The sequence below is a fragment of the Molothrus ater genome, chromosome 6 (assembly GCF_012460135.2).
Source record: "Molothrus ater isolate BHLD 08-10-18 breed brown headed cowbird chromosome 6, BPBGC_Mater_1.1, whole genome shotgun sequence".
Lineage (NCBI taxonomy): Eukaryota > Metazoa > Chordata > Aves > Passeriformes > Icteridae > Molothrus > Molothrus ater.
Window position 1 is genome coordinate 31,503,199 of NC_050483.2, and position 20,837 is coordinate 31,524,035.

Genomic DNA, 20,837 nt, shown 5'->3' on the forward strand with positions numbered 1-20,837 from the left:
TTTGTATCAGAAAATACTGAGAGAAGATTGTGCTTCTGCAGGCTTGTTATTTGTCTTATTAAATTTGCCATAATCAAGTTTGACAGGCTTCTCTTTATTTTTTCCAGCAGACAATATTATTGTTGAAGATTAGTCAGATGCCTTCCGTCCATTCCCTGCCTCACATGCTATGTCATGCAAGCTTTGGAACACTTAGAACATAATTTAAATGAATGACTAATTTGGCAAGCATAATGGAAGGCACACATACCATCCTCCTGTTGCACAAACCCATTAGAGAGCTTTGTTACATCAGCTTCTATCATCCAGAGGGGGAAGTCACAGGATTTACTTATGTGGGCTCTGGAACTCTGGATAGAACCAGTGAGAGTTTCTGTGGCTGCTATCAAGTGAGGGAGAGGTTAGACATGGCCCTGAGAGAACGGCCATATAAAGACCATGGAGTTATTATTTTCAAGCAAACTACCACAAAAGACCTTCTCAATGAAATGTACAAACTGACTGCTGAAAAGGAAAACCTGTTATCCAGTGTTTTGAGTTCTCATCATATTCCAGACCTTAAGGCAGGACATCAGGAGGAAAAGCGACAGGATGTTTCCGGAGTCTCGACACTTAAAGGTGATAATTACTCCATTCTTACACATCAGCAGGAGTTACTACTGCAGGATTCTACAAAGAGAGACAATTTGAATCACAAAAAACTGAGGAAATACAGAAGGAAAGAGAGTTCTGAAGAGATCAGACATCGTAAAGAGGGAAAAAAGATACATGAACATCTCTTTTTACTGAGTACACAAGACATGCAACAGAAAAATAAGATGGTCTCCACAAGACTTTCTACCAGGAGTTATCCCAGCTCCTTTTCTCCCTCCAGCTGGCTAACAGTAAAAGGTAAGGATAATTTACCAGTAGACAATAGAATACAACCAGAAAGGTGGATAGAAGAGGGGTATTTTCTTAAGACTAACAAAGCTGTGAAATTGGATGCTGACTTACCAAGTTCTAGCTCAAAAGACATCAACGATGTTGTTGCAGTTGAACCAGTAGATAATGGAGAATGCATTCCTGAAGTTACCAAGGTACAACAGAGGACCACTTTGGTGAATTCATCTCACTACAGTCTGTCTAACAAACTTGAGACATTAAGTAAATCTGCAGCTGCTAAAGTCTTGAAAAGTAGCAAGTATGCTGAGCCAGTATGCAAGGAGAAACCAGGAATCACAGTTCTTGCTGGAGTCCAGGATTTCGACACTAGTATTGAAAAAGTTACCAACCCCCCTGCAGAGTCTTTGCCTGACTCTCACAGAGATAACAAAACCACTTCTGTTCTCACAAGAGCACATAACGAGGTTATATCAAGAAGTGATGTGTACTCTGTAGATGAAGCTGCTGGAGACTCTAATAACAGTGTGCTGCAGGAAAAGGAGGAAGACAGCTCTGGTTTGCAGTACAAAGCAGAGAGAGTGCACATTACTGATGAGTCATGCAACCTTGTGGGAGCAGTTAATAAAGCTCTTCTGAAAGTTATCCGGAGCGACAGTTTAGATGAAGCTGCAGAATGGAAGAGACTGCAACAAATTACAAGAGTAGACAAAAACCTGCCAGGCTCACCATATGAGAAAAGGACCACGGTATCCCAGGGAAACAGCAAGCATTTATTTTTGAACCTGCCTGTAAATGAAAGTCCTGATATTCCTCAGACAAGTAATAATCTTAAACTGGAAGAGAAAAGGCTGCATTCACCCCCATTAGCAGCAGTGAGTAATGTTTTTAGTAATTCATATCCGCTATCTAATACACACAAACAAATGTCACCTATTCCTTCTCCGTTATCTTCGAGACTGCCCAGCCCGCAGCTGCACCACCGGATCCTCCCGCTACCAACACAGAACACCGAGGACGAATCCATGCTCAGTGACTATGGCCATGGAAGGCACGGTGCTATAAACTTCTCTTTCAGTGATTTGGAGCCACCATTTTATCGGAAGTTTTCTGATCCTGGAGAATTGGGATTTGCCAGCAGACAACGGGGCCTACATCAGAATGCAACTGCAGGACATTTTGAAAAGTGTGCTGTGCAAGAAAAATTAACTACTCGGACACAGCAGAGTTTCTGTCCAGGTCAGTCCTATTTCACATATTTTTAAACTAATAGAATCAACCAAGCATGAAAGTCTTGGAGGGTTTTCTGGGTTTGTTTGCTTTGGGTTTTTTAATACTAGCTAGTAATAATAAATACCATGTTAGCTTAAAAAACTATTTTTTACTACTTACAGACTGGGTTACAGCTATAAAAGGTTTCAAGATAGATTTTTTTGACAGCTTATTTTCAGTCTTGTGTTACTGAATGACCTCTTAGCCAAAGTTAAGGGAAAATCTTTCTGTATGAAATGAAAAAAGCTCACATGCTTATTTTACTGCTTTTCCTGTGCTGTGTTCTAGTCTTTCAAAGTGTTATGGTAACATTTATTCTCCAATATGTTCTTTTTGCTTGTTTGGCTTGACTGATAGAATATTTTCTGCATATTTTCAACAGTGCCTTAAAGTATAGGACTGGTGCTTTGACCATTTAGCTACAAGGTTGATGTAAATTCTGTAAGAAAAGGCTTGTTTTTAAAATGATGGCATGCAGGAGTCCTGTTACAATGTATTTGAGTACAGTGCATGGGTTTATTTATAAAGATATACTGTGTAAAAATGCATAATTATTTTTGTTAGCTAGATGATCAGCATCTATAGTCTTCATTTTTAACTTAAGGAGAGGGAAGGCTGAAGGACCTAATTCTGCAGTGATCTAGGTGTGGCTCAGACTGGTCCCTCTGTCTTACAGGGGGGCTGGCAGAGCAAAGTGACACAAAAGGGGGATTCCAAAATGGGAGGTGTGTAGGGATGTGAAACCATTACGGTCACCAGAGGGTGTTTAATACTGCCTATGAGGTTTGCATTTATGCCAGCTGCTTCTAGAAGTTGTGCTAGTTCCACTCAAGACTAAATCAAATTTAAGTGTGGTGAGTTTGGTGAGTTGAAAAGGCTGAAAAGATGGGTGCTATGCTCTTCTTTCATTCCTTTCTTGGTTCTTGTTGTGCTGTGCTGTCCTACCCCTCTCATTACGTCTTGTACTCATTGTACCTTTTGGTGAGCTGCTTTAGCTGACAAAACCAGCAATTTCACCCCTTTATAAGAATAAAGTAGCACAGAAAATCTTTTTCTTTCTGTTTTACATTAGGTTTTTTTAACTTATTGTATCATTTAGAATTGTTGGATGTGGAACTGTACCTATGATGCTGTACTCTTGTACTGGTCTTTGGCTGGGATAGGGTTAATTTTCTTTACAGCAGGTTGTATGGAGCAGTGTTTTGGATTTGTGATGAAAGCGGTCTCAATAACACAGGGATGTTCTAGCTTGTGCTGAGCAGTGTTTGCACAGCATCAATCCCTTCTCTGTTTCTCACTCTGCATCCCCCCAGTGAATAGACCAGGGGCTGCACAATGGGCTGGGCGGGGACACAACCAGACAGATGACCCAGACTAACTAAAGAGAAATTCCCTGCCACATAACGTCATGATCAGGAATAAAAGTGCAAAGAGGGGGGCTTTAGAGGGGTTAGCCATCTTTTGCCTGGGACCTGGCAGGGCTTCAGTCTACCCATGGGAGGCGGTGAGTGATTGCTGTAGCATCACTTGTTTCATTTTTTTCTTCCCTCTTTTTCTACTTATCTTTCACTTATTAAACAAAAATTTTGTTTGTTATCTTGACCCCCAGTTGTTGGGGTTTTTCCATGCCTCTTCCCCCATGCCACTTGGGGAAAGGGAGGAGGAAGGGAATGAGTCTGTGTGGTGCTTATTTTCCCACTGGGCTTAACCCACAATGGTTTTACAAGAAACAAAACAACACACATACATACTAATGGCATCTGTTGGCTGAAAATCCTGGCTGTTAAGCAGAAACATCGTTGTGAAGAGAAGAGAAGCAAACAAGCCCAATTTTAGTTCTTGTTTACATTTACCTGGACACATTAATACAGACAGAAAATATCACAAGGTTTGTTTTCTTTTGTTATTGTTTTGTTTTGTGTTTTTTTTTCAAGTATGATTGCATGCTAGCATTATTACTGGTGTGTCAGAAAAATCTGTGACTTTAAGGAAAAATTCCCTATTTTGCTGGCATATATAATACTGTAGATATGTCTCTGCATCTGGGATAATGACTTACATTTCCATCTGAGCCAGGGGTGGAATCATTCATCTTGACAGAGCATTTGGGTGGAATACCACTCTTCTGTAAACATACATGAATAATAACTAACTGACTATAGTTCAGTGAGACAAATGATGTACCTCCAATTTTAGTTAATGTAAATGATATTAAGATTTACAGTTATAAACCTGCACTCCTTTGATTCTTATCAGATTGATTCTTATCAAATTCCTCTCATATGTGAGGAGGAGAGTTCAAGATTATTTTTCAGATTTGTCTCCAGTGGGGTGTTACTGTGAAATGTTTTCTTTCAATTCCAGTCAGTTATTAAATTGTGTAGGTATCTACAATGACTCTAAGAATTATGGATAATTTTGGTCAACTTTTTATCAGTCAGGTTGATTGAAAGATTTGCTTCATGGCAAAAATAATGGCCTTTTGTATATCTTTTCAAAGTTCCATTGCTGTCATAGTATGCACTACTTCTTCCTGAAAAGCTTTTGGAACCTGTTGTTACCTGTGTAGCTTTGTATTTGGAAAATTTCATTAATTAGTTAGATATTCTAATTTATTAGTTTAAATTACAAGTTGGACTCATCATACAGCTCTACACATAATTTTAATTCTCTTTTCTTGTCATCTGTGAAGAATCAGGATTCTTCACAGACTTTCTCAATAATTGGCGAATATTCCTTTAGTCAAAACTGAAGCACCTAATGCAGAGTGCCTGACTTCTGTACTTCCACTTTTTCTCAAATTCCGTTTCTTTATAGATATATAGATACATATATGGCACATGTATAATAGTTTCAATGCACAAAGTTCTATTAGTAGTTAATTTGAAAGTACAGTTTACTGGATCTTCTTGTTGAAGTGCAACTATTGGCCATGGGAATAGGCCACAGCTTTCATCTTAGTAAGTTAATAGTTAACTAGGAATAATTTATAGTTCAACAATAATTACTTGGCAATTTTCTCTGTAGGTGGGACTGGGAATCAAAATTCTTGTATTTGCATGCAATAGTTCTATTTGAATTATCAAATTCTAAGAAAAAGCTTTAGAATAACTTAGGGCTTTCAAATGATAAATTCCTCAGTTACAAGCAGCAAAACCAGAAGTACAAGCACTAAAATTTATCATCGAATGAAATTTATTAAATCCTCAGAAACATAATTCCTGCATTTCTGTATGAAATTTTTTCTGCTCTAATATGACGTATTGTTTTTGTAGTCTTGCAGAGGCCTTTGAAAATATCTTCAATACATCTGAATAACAGATGCATTTTCTCAGGGAAAGATTTTCTGAGACCTTTTAGTTCCTGTCACTGCTTCTCTCTCAAGTTTCTACAGTAGTAAAAAAAACTAGGGAGAAGATTTTCAGAGCTATTCTATCAATTTAGTACTGCATGACATCAATAAACCATTATACTAAGTATTGCCTGTTAAAGAAAGAAGATTAGGGGAATTTTTAGCAGTTATTGAAGTGAATTTGATTCAGAGCAGAAAACTTAAAAGTAAAAATCACTGGTTATGACATAGCTTCCAGGACAGTGACTGGCAAGGGTTATTCTGATATATATTTTACTCCCAATGTGGAAAAAAAGATGCCCAGGGGGAATGGTGAAAGCAAGAAAGGGAACAAATGAGAAGGATGATGTTACCCTATCCCCAGCCAATGAATAATGCTCATTTTTGCTATCTAGTAGATGTGAAGGAAGAAGATACCCAGAAAACACAGAAATCCAAAGTTAGTAGGACTGTAGAGAAACGAAACCAAACTTGGGATAGAACTGAGTGATTAAGGTTTTTGTCAGGTAAAATGGCTGAGACTTATGGGACTGAAAAGACAGGCCCATTGTCTTCTTACTCTCTTCCTTCTTCCATTGAAGGCTTCCTCTCTTCACTTTTCAACCCCTCTCTCCAACAACTTTGGTGTTTTTCCTGCTTTTTGGTAATTTGAGTTAAATCATTAGGCAAGCTGAAAACAGAGCCAGCAAGGAGGGAGGTGAGTAGCTTTAGCTGGTTGAGTGAGCTGAACAGCTTGCAGTGGGCTGACTATAACCACTGCTAGGGTGAGAGAGGGCATGCAAATGTGGCAGAAAGGACAAGTGGCAAGACCACCCCTCCTGCAGGGAATCATTTGATCCCCAAAAATCTCAGTTGCAGCTGAAAAATGGAAGCCAGAAGGCTGGCTGGGACTGGCTAAAACAGAAGCTGTTAGGAGTGGGAAATGAGAAGAATCAAGTTGGATGAAGATATGGAGGGACTGTGCTATTAATACTGAAGCAGGAAGAACAAGAGATGGAGGACGAGTGAGAAAGGGGAACTCCAAGACTGAGTAGAGAGTGTTACCTTGGCTGTGATTTATGGAGTATCAAGAGAACATTTATGGAGTATCACAAAACAAGTAGAACATGGCTGATAAGAGACAAGATAATTTTTATTTTTGTTTTATTGGGAAAGTCTGCAAAAGAAACTTTAACCATTAGAATGTACATTGTGGCTATAAATCTGTCTGGCTTGCTGAGGTTTCATTAAGTCATTGTGCAGTATCATGAAATTTTGGAAATGCAGAGAAGACAAGGGAGGAAGAAAAAGAAAAGTGAGGTAGAGTTCTGGATTTAAGGTCTTCAAAATTATAATGCTTATTGTGTTGTAGGGAAGGAATCTTAAATGCTTGAAAAGGTTGGTGAATATAAGTTTTTTAGGTTATTTCTCAAATAATTTTTTTTAATTGACTAGTTAAAGATATTTACTGATGAGTTATTTGCTATATATTCTGGATACAATTGCAGATGCATCTATCCCTGTCCCTGCTGATTATTAGATGGAGAATGTTGTGTTTGCTTGTTTCTGCCAATGAGAATTTTATGGCAGCAGTTCACTTTCCATTAGAAAGAACTGAAAACAAGCATTCTGGTAGTTTTGTATGGTTGTCAAAAATTATGCACTGCCATTTGGAAATGTGCCAATTGCTAATGGATATCCCTGGCAGATCAACTTTGCAGTCTCAAAGTAAAAAAGTAGTTTAACCTATAAAGAACTGTTTACTATATGATAAATACTTGAATAAGTATTATTATTGAATTGGTGTAAGATTGTATTTTAATCCTCAAGATCTTGAAGGGAGTGAAAAGCCCAAAATGATACTTTCAGTTTGATAGTTCCCTCCTTGGTGGCTGGTGAAACACTGTTTCATATCTGTCCTCTAAGAGCTGCCCTACTCCTTAGGTCTTTCAACTGCCTGCTAAAACTGGGTTATCCCAGTTTTCCTGCATTAATTTCTGTTTGCAGTGTAAACATGGCTTACTTCCATGTGAAGAACACTCTGATTCTACAAATATGGCAGTTCTACAGTCTATAGTTCTACACATCCATTTAAATTTCCAGCATTAAAGTAGCAGGATGTGAGAAGCTTTACTTTTGGCTTTGGTTGGATATATATTGTCATTAAGTACATGATAATGAATCTATTGCAGTGCCAGTGCCAGAAGACTGGTAATTGAAAAATACAGGCAACCTTTCACTCCAGATATGTAATGAAGGTAGCAAAAATAAATATCAAGGTATTGGAATATTGGAATATTATTTTGTCTTTTCCTAACTTACTCTTTAAGCTGAAAATGGACAAATAGTCACTTAAGAGAAATTCAACAGCAAGGCTTTATGATGTGTTCCTGAACCATGGTTTTGCAAAATGAAGTTTCATATAAACAAAACTCTGTTTGAAGGCTCTTATAACAGGAGACAGATTCTATTATAGTGTTTTTGATGTTCCTTTTATAGGGAAGGGAAAGGTTTATAAATATCTTTTCTAATTGAAGTGGTTCAGAGAATTGCTAATTAGCATTTTAAAAGCACTATAGCATTCTGTCCACAGTAAGTATGCACTTCATGAAGCAAGTTTGCATATGGATCACATGGAAAGATGATGCATAGTTTCTCACAGGTAATTCACATGAAAGTAATATACATGAGTTTGTTGCTTCACAAAACCCATCTTATTCAGAATAAATGTTCTTTGAAGATGCTATAAAGGAGTTAAGAATTAAGAGACTAGTGTAAGAAAAGAATTAAAATAAAAAAGAAGAGAGAATTAATCATAGAATCTCAGAATCATTTAGACTGAAAGGACCACTTGAGATCATCTAGTCCAGCCCTCTGCTCAGGCAGGATCACCAAGAGCAAATTGCATGGGCCTGTGTGCAGATTTTTTAATTTCTCCAAGCATGATGACTGAACAACTGTCTATGCAACCTCTGTTAGTGTTTAGTCACTCTCACAGTAGAAGTGTGTTTTCTTTAGTTCAGGTGGATCTATGTAAATTTTGAATTTACCATCTCACTGTTATAAATACCATTAACTTCTACTCTAAACTGCTTCTTTTAGCCCAGTGTGTCTCTAATATTCTATGGGAATTGTGTTACCTACAAACTCAGTGGCTAAAACAGAGTTAATTATTTCTGAAGATCTTTCCAGCTATTGGCTTTCTGAGCGGTGAGTAACACCACTATCCTGACTGTCACTTAGGACTTTAGGATAGATAGCCTCTTTGATAAGGATTTCTCTTGCTCCTTCTGGATACAGCTGCAAGATATACCTAAAATTTTTCCTGTTAAGTTTACATATTCTTTCTAAATATGTAATCTCGGAAAGTTTGCTAATTGTATGTCTAAGTAAAATTACAGTCACTACATAGCTGTTAAATGGATCTTTGTTTTCCTTTTAGATGCAGTGCAGTTACTCATTGTATACTATATTGTGACTGCCTTCTAGGACATCATCCTGTATTCTCTATTGAGGTTTATTACACATGGTAATGATAAAAGATCCTTCATACTTCATCCCAGTAAAGCCAAAATCTTTTTGTAGCAGAATACACAAAGTAAGGCAATGCTGCATTGAAAGGCAGACTTACGGCAGTTTGAAATGAAAGTAGGCAGGACTGGAAGTCCAAGACATGGTCTCTGAGTTGAAAAGACCCTCTGAAGACTGGCCTTCATAGATTCTGTGAACAAATAGCTCCTGTTTTAGTTGAATGACTTCTCAGCATGACACACTTAAGCAACAGTTATATTTTCTTCTCTCTTTGAAACATGTGACTCTTCAGTCAAAGGCAATCAGTGAGGGGAAACCAAGTGAATTAAATTGGAATGGAAAACCAGAGACAGCTTAATGTTTTATGCAGGTCATAGATTAACAATTTTCTGTTACATGGGGGGAGAAAAGGCCAAAACATTCCTTCTGGCATACAGTTTGTGCACTCAGTTTAAGAAACTTACTGTGATGAAATGGACTTCTTTTCTCATCAGTATAAAAAGAATTTCTTGAAGTAAAGTACTGGAATAATGTGATAGTTGTTGTTTCTTAAATCTTTATTATTCTGTTGGCCACTATAAACAAGTTGATAGAAATGGCTCAGCTGAAATTTTCTTGATGGATCAGGATGATATATAAACTGAGATCAGATTCAGGTATTTATCTCTGTAAGTATGATTTAATAATGTATTTAGAAATTTTAAAAATCTCTAATAGCTACCCTTTGGTATTTTGTCTGAAAAAGTGACATGGCACCAAATCCCGCTTGTAAAAGTGGTTTAAAATTCTGCATACTCCCTGCTAAAAATATACTTTAAAATACTGAAAATTAACAAAGATTATATTTATGTGTTTGTGGTGCCCCATACCAGTAAATAATTTTAATAATGTTTCATTATTTAGATGTGACATAAATCTATAATAATACATTTGAATAATACCTGTAAGTAGTGAATATTATTTATGAGTCATAGCATTAAAATAGTGAACCTAGTGGTTTAATGATTTATTTAATTCTGTGTCAGAGTAATTTTCTTCTGGCTTAAATTATGAGTACCCTTGCATTTGGTTTTTTGATTATGGTGTCTTCTCAATTGCACTGTTTATGATTTGCTAGACCATATTCAAAGATCTCTTCAGGCTTGTCTGTTCTGTTGCTGGGATTTGCGAGATAAAAATAGGACAGAGAAAATAGAGGTGAGATGTTGAGAAGTGTTGGATGTGTTTTATATGAGGAATTTTAAAGGCTATGGGAAATTCATCTTTACCAGAACAAAAGGTGAGGAAAGAAGGAAATAGAAATAATTCACAGTCCCTTACCTGAGCGACAGTCTCTATTTACTGCTACTTGTAATGTCCTGTGTGATAAAGATTTCAGTGCTTAGTCATTTTCTGCATTTTTTTTTTACATCCCTATTTTGGAAGTGTTAAAATGGAAAGTGCTATTGTTTTTTCTTATAAGGTTTGCTTTTATGGTGAAGAGGCATGTGGGACATTTTTGCATTCTAAATACAATGGTCTCTCTGAAATTGTCCTAAGCAGTCAATTAGCATTTCTTTGCTATCAATACACATTTTAATGATTTTTGACTTGGATAGTTCAAAACTGCCAAGATTAATGGTGATGAATATTTTGCCAACCTGTTACCATGTTTGCTCTCATTTTTCTTGAATATGTTGTAAAATTAAGAGGAAAATGTGTTCTAGAAAATCTGACTTAGTGGGAGAAGGTGTTCTGAGTTTCTAGTGTTTAACATTTTCAGTCATTTCAGTATTTGTTTGCCTATCTCATGAGTAGAACTGTTTATTGATTGTTACCCCTGCAAATCTGAACCTCTTAAGTCACCAAAACCATCAAATATTTATGAATAGAAAATAATTCTTAGTATGTGTACAAAATGAAGTAAAGTGATTCTTTTTCTCTAAGCTTCAGTGTTTCTATTACAGAAACATAAGTAAAACTAACAAAACCGAATTACAGGGGAGTTTGGCAAACAGAAAGTTATTCCTTCTATGAGTGCATGAACCTATTTTTGAGTCATGAATTGTAGAAAAGCTAAAACTGGTTATTCCCATCCTTTTGCCCCCTAACACTTCCCATTTTTCAGCAGCAAGACTAGTAGCCCTGGGAGCTGCCAGGGCTGGAGGGCACACCCTCAGCTCCCAACCTGCTCCCAGCTGGTTTAATTGTTACTATTTGCAAAATACCAGGTGCTCTCTGTGACCTAAGATGTTAATCACACTTAACTCATATACATAATTTGTGTATGGCATCTGATTCATATTGTCTGTGCACTTAGAACAAATAGCTTCATTTCCATGCCCAGAGAAACTGAACACTACAGCTGCTAAGGCAGGCATATTTAAAAGCTGCAGAATTTTCTTAAGCATACTGGGGTAAACTTGGACCATTAGTGAGCAGTAGTCATTCCAAGATCTTTGTAACGATTACTCAAAAAATGGCTTCTTTTAATTTATGCAGCACTGAAGTCAGTGGTTTTGTAGTCCCTCAACTAACATTTTGTTAACATATATTTGAGTCTGATAGTTACTGTTGCATAAGTGAAATCTAAATCTTTGTTCAGTTTGTTGGAGAAAGTAAAATTTTCGGGGTGTTTTTCTCTGCGTTAATTTTATTTAAAACATATATGTATATGGCCTGTAAAGCAGCTGGCATTGAGCCATTTCATCTTACAATAACAACTAAAATTTAGAAGTTATCTTCTCTTTCCTCTAGAGTATATATTTTTGTCAGTAATGTAGTTTACAATATATTGTAAATTTGAGCATATGCTCACATTTCTGATAATTTCAGATAATTCATAATTTCTGATTTTTCAGTCAAATTTTTTTTGTCTTAAGAAATTATATTCTTCAAATATGAAAAATATATTGAAAAAGTTATTAAAATAAAAATTACTCAATTTTTGAGAGTATATGTTTTTAAATAAATTCATATTAAAATATAATTAAAGCTATGCATAATATAATGTAATATAATTTATATACAGTTGCTTGTACATTTTCCAATAGGCATTATAGTTTAAACTTGCACATGTATTTGACAGTTATACGAAGTCATGCCACTCAGAATTTTTTCTTCTTTTTGGAAAATTCCAGCTTTCATAGAACTAAAATTTAATCAAAGAAAATCCCAAACAAACAATTTATTTTTTTTTCAGAAGTAGCAGCCTTCTGAAAATTATTTTCCAGGTGAATAATAAACTCCAATTAATATTCCAAGAACAGAAGATGGCAATGCATCTTTTTGTATAGGCCAAAAGAACAGTCTTGTACAAAATCTCAGTACTTACTTATCATGCTTTTCAAACCTAATTTCCTTTCATATGCTTCTTTCATGGGATATGGATCTAATAATTTTTGTACTAGTCTACTACAACATTATTCTTTAAATCTGATACATAGTGAAACCATAGCTTTAAGTATTATAAGTAAGATAAATATCACTATATAAATTCCCAGGAATTGTTTGCATTTTTTTTTTCTTGTGATTAATTTGTATTCCACTTTTATACTTATTTATGCAAGTTATACTTAGTTAGGCAAAAACGAAAGATGTTGTTCATCCAAAGATGAGAATAAAAATGTTAGGGCATACTTTTTCAGGTTTTCACTTTTTTCAAAAATCTCTTACCTTTTAGCCTTCAGGTTTCTATCTTGTCATCTTATCTTTAGTATGACTGGCAGTGTTCCATTTCAATGTTTTGTTGTATCATGGGGAAAAAAAATTCTAATTTTGTTGCTTGGTTTGTCAGTCTAAATCCACATTGAGAATTTTTCTCCAATCCGTGGATTAGTAAAAGAGGCCAGACCTAATTAGTCCAAAGAGCCCTATTTGTTGTCTCATCAGGCATTGAATATTTGTCAAGTCCTTTTCATCAAAGTGGTTGGATAACATTTAAACCATTTCACCTTGAAACCAAAACAAAAGGTTTGTTTCCATTCTATCAGATTTTGGTTTCCTGTAAGAACTTTGAATTTAAAGGCTTTATTCAAAGGCTAGCAGAAAATAAGCTGTAGTTAGAAGCTATTTCAGATTTCCAGGGTGACACTTTGCTAGAGATCTCTCTTCTGTTGAGGAGATACCTTTGAGACAGCTAAGTACAGTGAAAGGCTTTCTTTTGTAACTCCTCCAAAGTGAAATGTTTTTTATCAAAAATAGGCAGAAGTCTGGGGTTTTTTTTAATAAATTAAATAAGTGAGAATTTTTCCCCCATCATCCATGGTATTTCTAACCATACAAATTGACTTTCTAGTCCTATTTTTTCCTCGTCTTCATAATTGTATTTCACTTATAGTAATGTAGGTGCTTTGTATGAGAGGAGTCACATAGGGTGTGTTTGCATGGCATGTCTAGCCCACACTAGCCACCCACTGCTTTTCCAGTTTATGAGACTCACTGCAGGGATACTCAGGCAGTTCAAAGAGAAGCCTGAGCCTGAAGAATACTTGCAGAATTGCAGTTGCTAAGATATGTCTGCACAGACTTCATACATCTGTCAGAGTCCTTGTGGCATGGCTGCTGCTACACAGTTTCTCTCACATCAGTGGGTTGCAGTCATTCCACTCTTGTGGGACGGAGCTTGGAAGAACCTGAAGCTTTCCTGGTGTGGGTTAGGTGTGACTACAGCCTCAAAGGGGATTCCAGGCTACCAGCAAGGCTGTGACACAGCCTGGGCTTGAGGCATTAATAATGTGGATGGCCAGTGAGACTGAGCATAAAAGGAGGTTCAATTAACTTTGTAAAGTAAGTTGCAGTTCTGTCATCAGAGGGTTGAATTCTCTTATGTGTAATTCATTGAAATTGATATTAAATGTGCAAATGATGACAGCTGGGTGTTCCAGTGGAACAAATGAAAGGTTTCTTGGAATTCAGGTCTGCTTTAGCAGCTTTGGCTGCTAAAAACAACATCTAATGATACTAATATTTAAATAGTCATGACTTTGAATAGTCAGGGAAATATTTCCACCCATCTTCTTGTATAGTAGCATGCTGCTTTGCTTTCTTACTCAGCAGTCATCCTTAAAACACTCCCACAACCCCTTCATCACGTCTCCTTCATTTCCATTACTTTTCTCCTTCATCTGACTTACACCCTATCTGCACCTTTTGAAACAAGCTCATACTTTGCTTGTTCACACAAAATGATCTCTGCCACCCTTTTCAATATGCTGGGCAATTACCTGTAAGATAATTTCACAAATGAAAGGAAGGAATGCTGAATGTTACCTCCTTATTGCACAAGATCTTTGGAATGGATGCAAAATTGTGTAGAATGAAAAAGACACATTTTAGGTGCCTTAGGGGTGTCTGAGGCACAGACTCAGAGCTGGCAGATCTGACCTGGAATGATCCACACCTTTGTGGACTGGGGTAAATTAATTTTGGCATCTAACATTCGTTTAGGAATCGAGTCCAAATAATTGTATTGTAAATTATGTTTGAGCATTTTATTGCAGCAATGTTGTTAACTTCATCTAGCCAAACTATTAAAAATGGATTTACTCCTTCAGAAAAAAAAATTAAAAATGCATTTGAATTTAGGTCTAGACTATCATCATACGTTTTGGTGCTTTGTAGTCATTGTTCATTGTTCTAAAAATTGAACTCTATTTAACTCTGTATTCTTTCTCCTGGGAACTACCTCTATTTCTGCATTACATTTCTACTTAAGTATGATTGAGTCATTGTCTCTGTGTCACAGCAGTAAGGTATTTCATTTGACTTTTAACCATAAAACTTAACAGACTATGTTGGGATTTTCTGGAAAATGATTTTATGGTCCTCAGTCCACAGATACAGCACCCCCTTTTTATTTTTAATCCTAGCAGAAAATTGATCAAGTGAAACTAATTGTACTTCTAGGTGACACTACTATAGGGATCAGGAGGACAAACCTTAGAGGTCTTTAGCCAGAGTGCAGAATGTGCATAACAGGTTTACTGTTACAACAGAACTATGAGCACAAAAATAAAAGGAAGTTATGCTTTTCATTTGGTTCTTTTGGCATCTACATGTTGAAGATGAAAGAATTTTAAAATAGGAAGTGTATTTTTCATATGAATCAGAAATATGACCAATAGCATTTTGCTGTCACATTCCTATAGCGTGTTCTTCAGAATGGCGTGTGTTATCAGTGTGCCTTGAAAGGGAGAACCACCCTTTTCAAGAACAGCACTGAATGCAGGCTTAACTCAAAGCATGACAGAGAGCATATGCTTATGATTGATTTAAATAGGAATGCTTTCCAAAACAGAATTATATGCTAGGTGGCCCACACTTGCAAAGTTGTAATTTTACATTTAAAGTAAATGTAATAATACTGGCAGCCTTGAGGTTGCTGGATTGCAGTAGTCACTGGTATTTATATCTGGTTCATTAGCAACCCAGTGAAAAATTTCATGTGACAAAAATCCATTTGGCTAATGAGCCACCTTTTAATTAGGCTCTGAACTTTCAAAAGAATACAGCTTATTTTTTTTCCTCAGTAGTGTAATATAACTGCATAAAACACTTGCAAAAGTGGATTGAATAACAGAAATATGTTCTAGGGGATTAAGCAGACCACTTGTTAGGTACTTAGACATCTAAGGCTTTGTTTTGCCTGACCAAACTGAGGCCAATCAAAAGGTCTAGGTTACATAATGAAGAGTGTTTTCTTTTGTTTTGTAATAGAACACTTTGAGTTCAAGAAAGCCTTGATAAAGCTGAGATGCTCATGGCCTCTTCTGGTTGTTTATACAGTTATTTTGACACACATGTTATTGAACATGCACGTACTATCTTGCAGACATTATGCAAACAGCCATATACTGAAAAAATGTCTTTCCCAAAAAAGTACTTTAAAGAAAATAAAAAGCTGTCTCCAAATTTGACTAGTTTTAACATGTAGATGTGTCAGAGTTGAGACTGTGAAATGTTGCTTGTCATTTTGGCAGAGACTTGTTAAAATATGAATAAATACGGACTGTATTAAAAAGAAATGTAGGTGGTAACTAGTAACATTCCAGCTCTTTATATTTTTTTTTGCATCATTTCTGCTCTGCAATTTTAAGTTTGCTATAATTAGCCAGTCCTGTACTGAATCACACTGAAAAATAAAGGAAATGAGTGATGTTGAAAAGTAGTTGTTCTAAAGTAGCCCATATCCTCCTGAGTTCTGAAACCTCCTCCACTGTGCTGTTTGCCTTTCATTCCCCTCTTTATCCCAAGAGTTAACCAAGTCCTAGTCAGTCTTCATCACTAGCTGTAAAATCGATGTTTCTATCCCTGGGGCTGCATACCCTAATATCCAGCCTGACCTCTCTGAGGATCAGGAATACTGCTCTAGTCAATGAATATCATATCATGATATTTGGGGAGAAGTGCTGTGAAGAACTGTAGAAAGCATTTACTAAGTAGAAAAAGGCAGGTGAACTTAAAGGAAATAAATAGGAAGCCATGCACAAAACCCCCTTACAATTTCACTTTATATATAAAATGAAGCTGGCCATTTTCTTCCACCAATGAGAGCTTTAAATCTTGACAGATAATCCCATGTAAATGTTTGTTGAAAACTCAATAACTTTCAAAAGAAGCAAATTGGGAATTTTTAGAGAAGAAGTAACCCCCAAAAACATTATTCTGCTTCATGAGATCTAGTGCTGTCACATTTACAATATCTTGCAGTTCTCATTCTCTGTCTCAAAAAGTATGTGGTAATACTGGGTCATATTCAGGAAAAGACAACACGATATTTTAAAGCACAAAAATATTGTCTTTAGCCTAGGAGAAAAACCCTAAAGATAACTGAAAAGATGTATGATAGAGATTGTAAAACTGAGTGGCTGAAAAGATTGGATAGGGTTGGATTTTTCTGTCTTTCCTCTATACCAACCTGAAGTGCACCAAAGTGTTGACAGTAGAATGAAAATGCTAAAAGTACACCATCTTCTTTGAGTGCAGAATTTTCAGTTGGCAAAAGTTTTTAACAGTTGAAGTGAAGTCATTCATGGATGCCACTGTAATTTAATCTTGAGCTCACATGCTATTCATGTCAGGTACATCTCAATACATGTTTACAAAAAAACCCAAGATGCGAGGAAAAGCGTAAATGTAAAAGAGAAATAGTTTGAACCGTTAATTTATTCAAAGAAAGTTTAAAATACTTTAAGCGATCTATTACCACTTCCACACCCTCATGTTTTCACAAGTAACAGTATCTATATAGGTGGCATAATTTATTTTCAGAACTACTGTTCACCTCTCAATTCTTGTGAAATCTGTGAAAGTAAGGAGTATTCAACAGCTTTGTAAATGGGAAAACCTGTCCAGTGGTTGTGAACTAAATCCGACTTAAAATTTCCTAAGTTCCAAGGAAAAGGAATAAAGAATTTAAAAAAATAAATTAATTAAGAACAAAGCTGATGGATTAGGTTTTTTGAAACTGATTTCTTGTCCAATGTCTAATGCAGTGAGCTTATGATTAGCTGAAGCAAGTGAAGCTTTGGAATGCCAAAATAAAATAAAAGAGTGGATAATATTTAAAAAAAAAAAAAGTAAAGTAGGCTATTCAGTATTGCCATTTAAGTTTAGAGGTAAGAAGTATACAAGGCAATGTCAGTGACACAGCTCAAATTTTTATACAAGTGCTGACTGGAAATGTGAAAAACACATCTCAGTGCCCCATGAATATGGTTATATTGCTTTCCTCAGGTTTTGGATGAATTGATGCCTGTTTTTGAGTCATGGTATGCTACAGTAAACATACAACCTATTTAATTGAGAGTTCACTGTGAGTATATACAAAAATTGTATCCTATCCAGAATCTTTTTCCTTGACAACAGGACTTGGACATTTTTAAAAACTCAGAAAATTTGCTGGATAGGTGATCAATTCCCTTTGCTCAGTCATCCAATTTTCCTAACACTGTAAAGTTCAGTATATGTCTGTCTATGCCTATAAGATTAATTGATTGTGCTTCAAACATCACAAGGATGGTATTTCATTAACAGAAGCATAGCAGGTCTTTGGAGTTTCTGTAAGCTCATGATGCACTAAAAGGCATTTAGAAATACTTGAATTAGACAAGGGTCAGCTGAACCTTTTGAAAATTTATGTGATGTTAACTGATTTAGGTTCAACATGACCCTGTCAATAGTGACATGGGGTGTACTGATGCCAGACTTAGCAAGTGTGTGAACTAAGGTAATCTTTTTCTGTTTGGTAACTGTTCTCATGCTGAGATATTGCCACTCAGAATCTGACCACTGCTTGTTTTCTTTTCCTGTCAGAGTAAAGCAGAAAAAGTTGCTACAGCACACGTGGAACAACATAGTTGTAGATCTTTGGAACATGAATTATCAAATAATTTTAGGTGTCAGACCGACTTCTTTATTTCTTTTATGATTGGATGTAAATATTTATTTGGATGCTTTTGCAGAAGAGGATGGAAATTTTCTTAATGACTCAGAACTGTGTGATTCTACGGATACAAATATGCATTTTACGTTTCCTGGATGCAATTTTTCACTTACTAATTTAGAATCACAGAATCAGTTAGGTTGAAAAAAAAACCCACTATGGTCACTGAGTCCAACCATTAACCCAGCACTGCCAAGTCCACCATCAAATCATGTCTGTAAGTGCCACATCTGCACATTTTTTGAACCCTCCAGGGATGATGACTCAACCACTTTTTTGGGCAGCCTGTTCCGATGCTTAACAACCTTTTTAGTGAAAAATGTTTTCCTAATAACCAACCTAAAGCTTCCCTGGTACAGCTTATAGTAATTTTCTTTTGTCCTGTTGCTGGTTACTTTTGAGAACAAGCCCCACCCTGCCAGTACCACCTTTCAGGGAGTTGTAGAGAGCAAAAGGTCTCCCCCTTTTTTCCCAGGCTAAATGACCCAAATTCCCTCAGCTGCTCCTGACAAGACTTGTACTCCAGACCCTTCACCAGCTCTTTTGCCTTTTCCTGGACTCCCTCCAGAGCCTCAGTGTCCTTCTTGTCATGACATGCCCAATACTGAACACAGGACTTGCGGTGCAGTGTCAGTAATGTGGAGTACAGGGGGACAATCACTGCCCTGCTCCTGCTGGCCACACTGTTGCTGATACAGGCCAGGATGCCATCGGCCTTCTTGGCCACCTGGGCACAGGCTGAATCATGTTCAGGCTGCATCATCATCACTTCATCATGGCTGTCAACCAGTAGGCCAAAATAATTTTCTGCTGGGCAGCTTTCCAGTCACTCTTCTCCAGCCTGTAGAGCTGCCTGGGGTTCCTGTGACCCAAGTGCAGGACCTGGCACTTGGCCTTGTTGAACCCCATACCACTGGTCTCAGTCCATGGATCCAGCCTGTCCAGATCCCTCTGCAGAGCCCTGTTGCCCTTCAGGTGATAAACTCTCCTGCCTAACTTGGTGTTGCCTGTAATCTGTCTGAGAGTGCACTTGATCCCCCCATCCAGGTTGTTATAAATGTATTTAACAGGACTGGTCCCAGTACTGAGCCTGGGAGAATACCACTGTCACAAGCCACCAGCTGGATGTAATTCCTCCATAATCACTCTGGGCCTGGTCATACAGCTTGTTATTTACCCAGTGACGAGTGCACCCATCCAAGGCATGGGCTGCCAGTTTTTCCAGGAGAATGCTGTGGGATTCAGTGCCAAAGGTTTTAGTATAGTCTAGGTTGATTCTGCACATTCACAGAATGTTACCATTCTCACTCAAGGTAATGCATATGCTAAAGCAGTCTGGACAGCATTAAGAATGAGGTTATAGAGAAAAGGAGACACTAGCTGTTAAATCCTGACTACATCTCTTAGGTTCTGCTAGACTGGTCATAAAACAGGTGATCCTCTTCCTGTAAAGACTTATGTATTTTCTTTTTAATTAATGTTAAGCAAGGTTGCTGCCTATTTTCCTGGTTTCCTGATTTTCAGTATATTTTGGGCTGTTGTGTGCCTTCCTGTTGGATAAAAGGCAGAAGACTGTCCCACGTAATGCAATGTTATTCCAAGAGGAGAAGGAAGAGCACAGGCCATGCAGGCCGTGTGCATTCTCCTGTTATCACAGTGCAGTCTTTCACTGATGAATCATGGTCTAGTTATAAATAACATGCTCAGTGTTAATTAATTTTGCTGCTGTCGATAATGTCCCTGGTTATACAGGCTTTGATTATTGCTTCTGGCGCTTTTGTATATTTCTATCCATACTTCATTATATCAAATCTTAATATTTGCACTAAAATATTTATGTAATGACAGGAATGCAATGTAGAGGTGGCTGGCCTAAGTGACCTCTACAAGTAGATGCATTGATGTTAAAGCTTATTTTAGGCAACTTACAAAATTTTGAAGTGTAAGGTACATGATGCAAATGATTTAAAATCATTCCTACTGTCATTAATTTTTTACTTACCTAATGCCCAAATCAAATCTTTTTGGTGGTGACTTTACCTTTCTAATGACTAAGAGGTGAGAACCAGTGTATAAGGAGAAATATAAAAAGCACACGAGAAAAGAGAAAAGTTTTTTCTATATGGTTCTTCATTTTCCTAATTGCACTAGGTACAGATTTCTAAACATATTTCTAAACATATTTTTCTAAACATTTTTACACATTTCGAAAACATATTTTCAAAAATGTTTCTTGCAAGGTCAAATCTTGCTAAACAAAATAAGGAATAAAAAGTTTAAACATTGGTCTCATCCTCCACATTCTTTAGCTTACTGGCAAATACCACAGATGAGAGAACTAGTTGTAAAAAGTCACAGTGAAACACTCCCCACAACAGCAATTTCAGTATTAGGAAT

At 36.7% G+C, this 20,837-nt stretch overlaps 1 protein-coding gene across 4 annotated transcripts in view; it reads left to right on the forward strand.

The window, feature by feature from the left end:
• FMN1 (formin 1) overlaps nt 1-20,837 on the forward strand; it is a 176,481-nt gene that overhangs the window by 10,547 nt on the left and 145,097 nt on the right. For 3 of the 4 annotated variants that reach the window (XM_036384217.2, XM_054515198.1, XM_054515197.1), the window contains exon 2: nt 111-2,121. In XM_036384217.2, the coding sequence (XP_036240110.1) occupies nt 213-2,121 (1,909 nt within the window). In that variant the 5' untranslated portion in view covers nt 111-212. Of the gene's footprint in view, nt 1-107; nt 2,122-20,837 lie in introns of all 4 variants that reach the window. The other variant, XM_036384216.2, reaches the window with a different exon arrangement.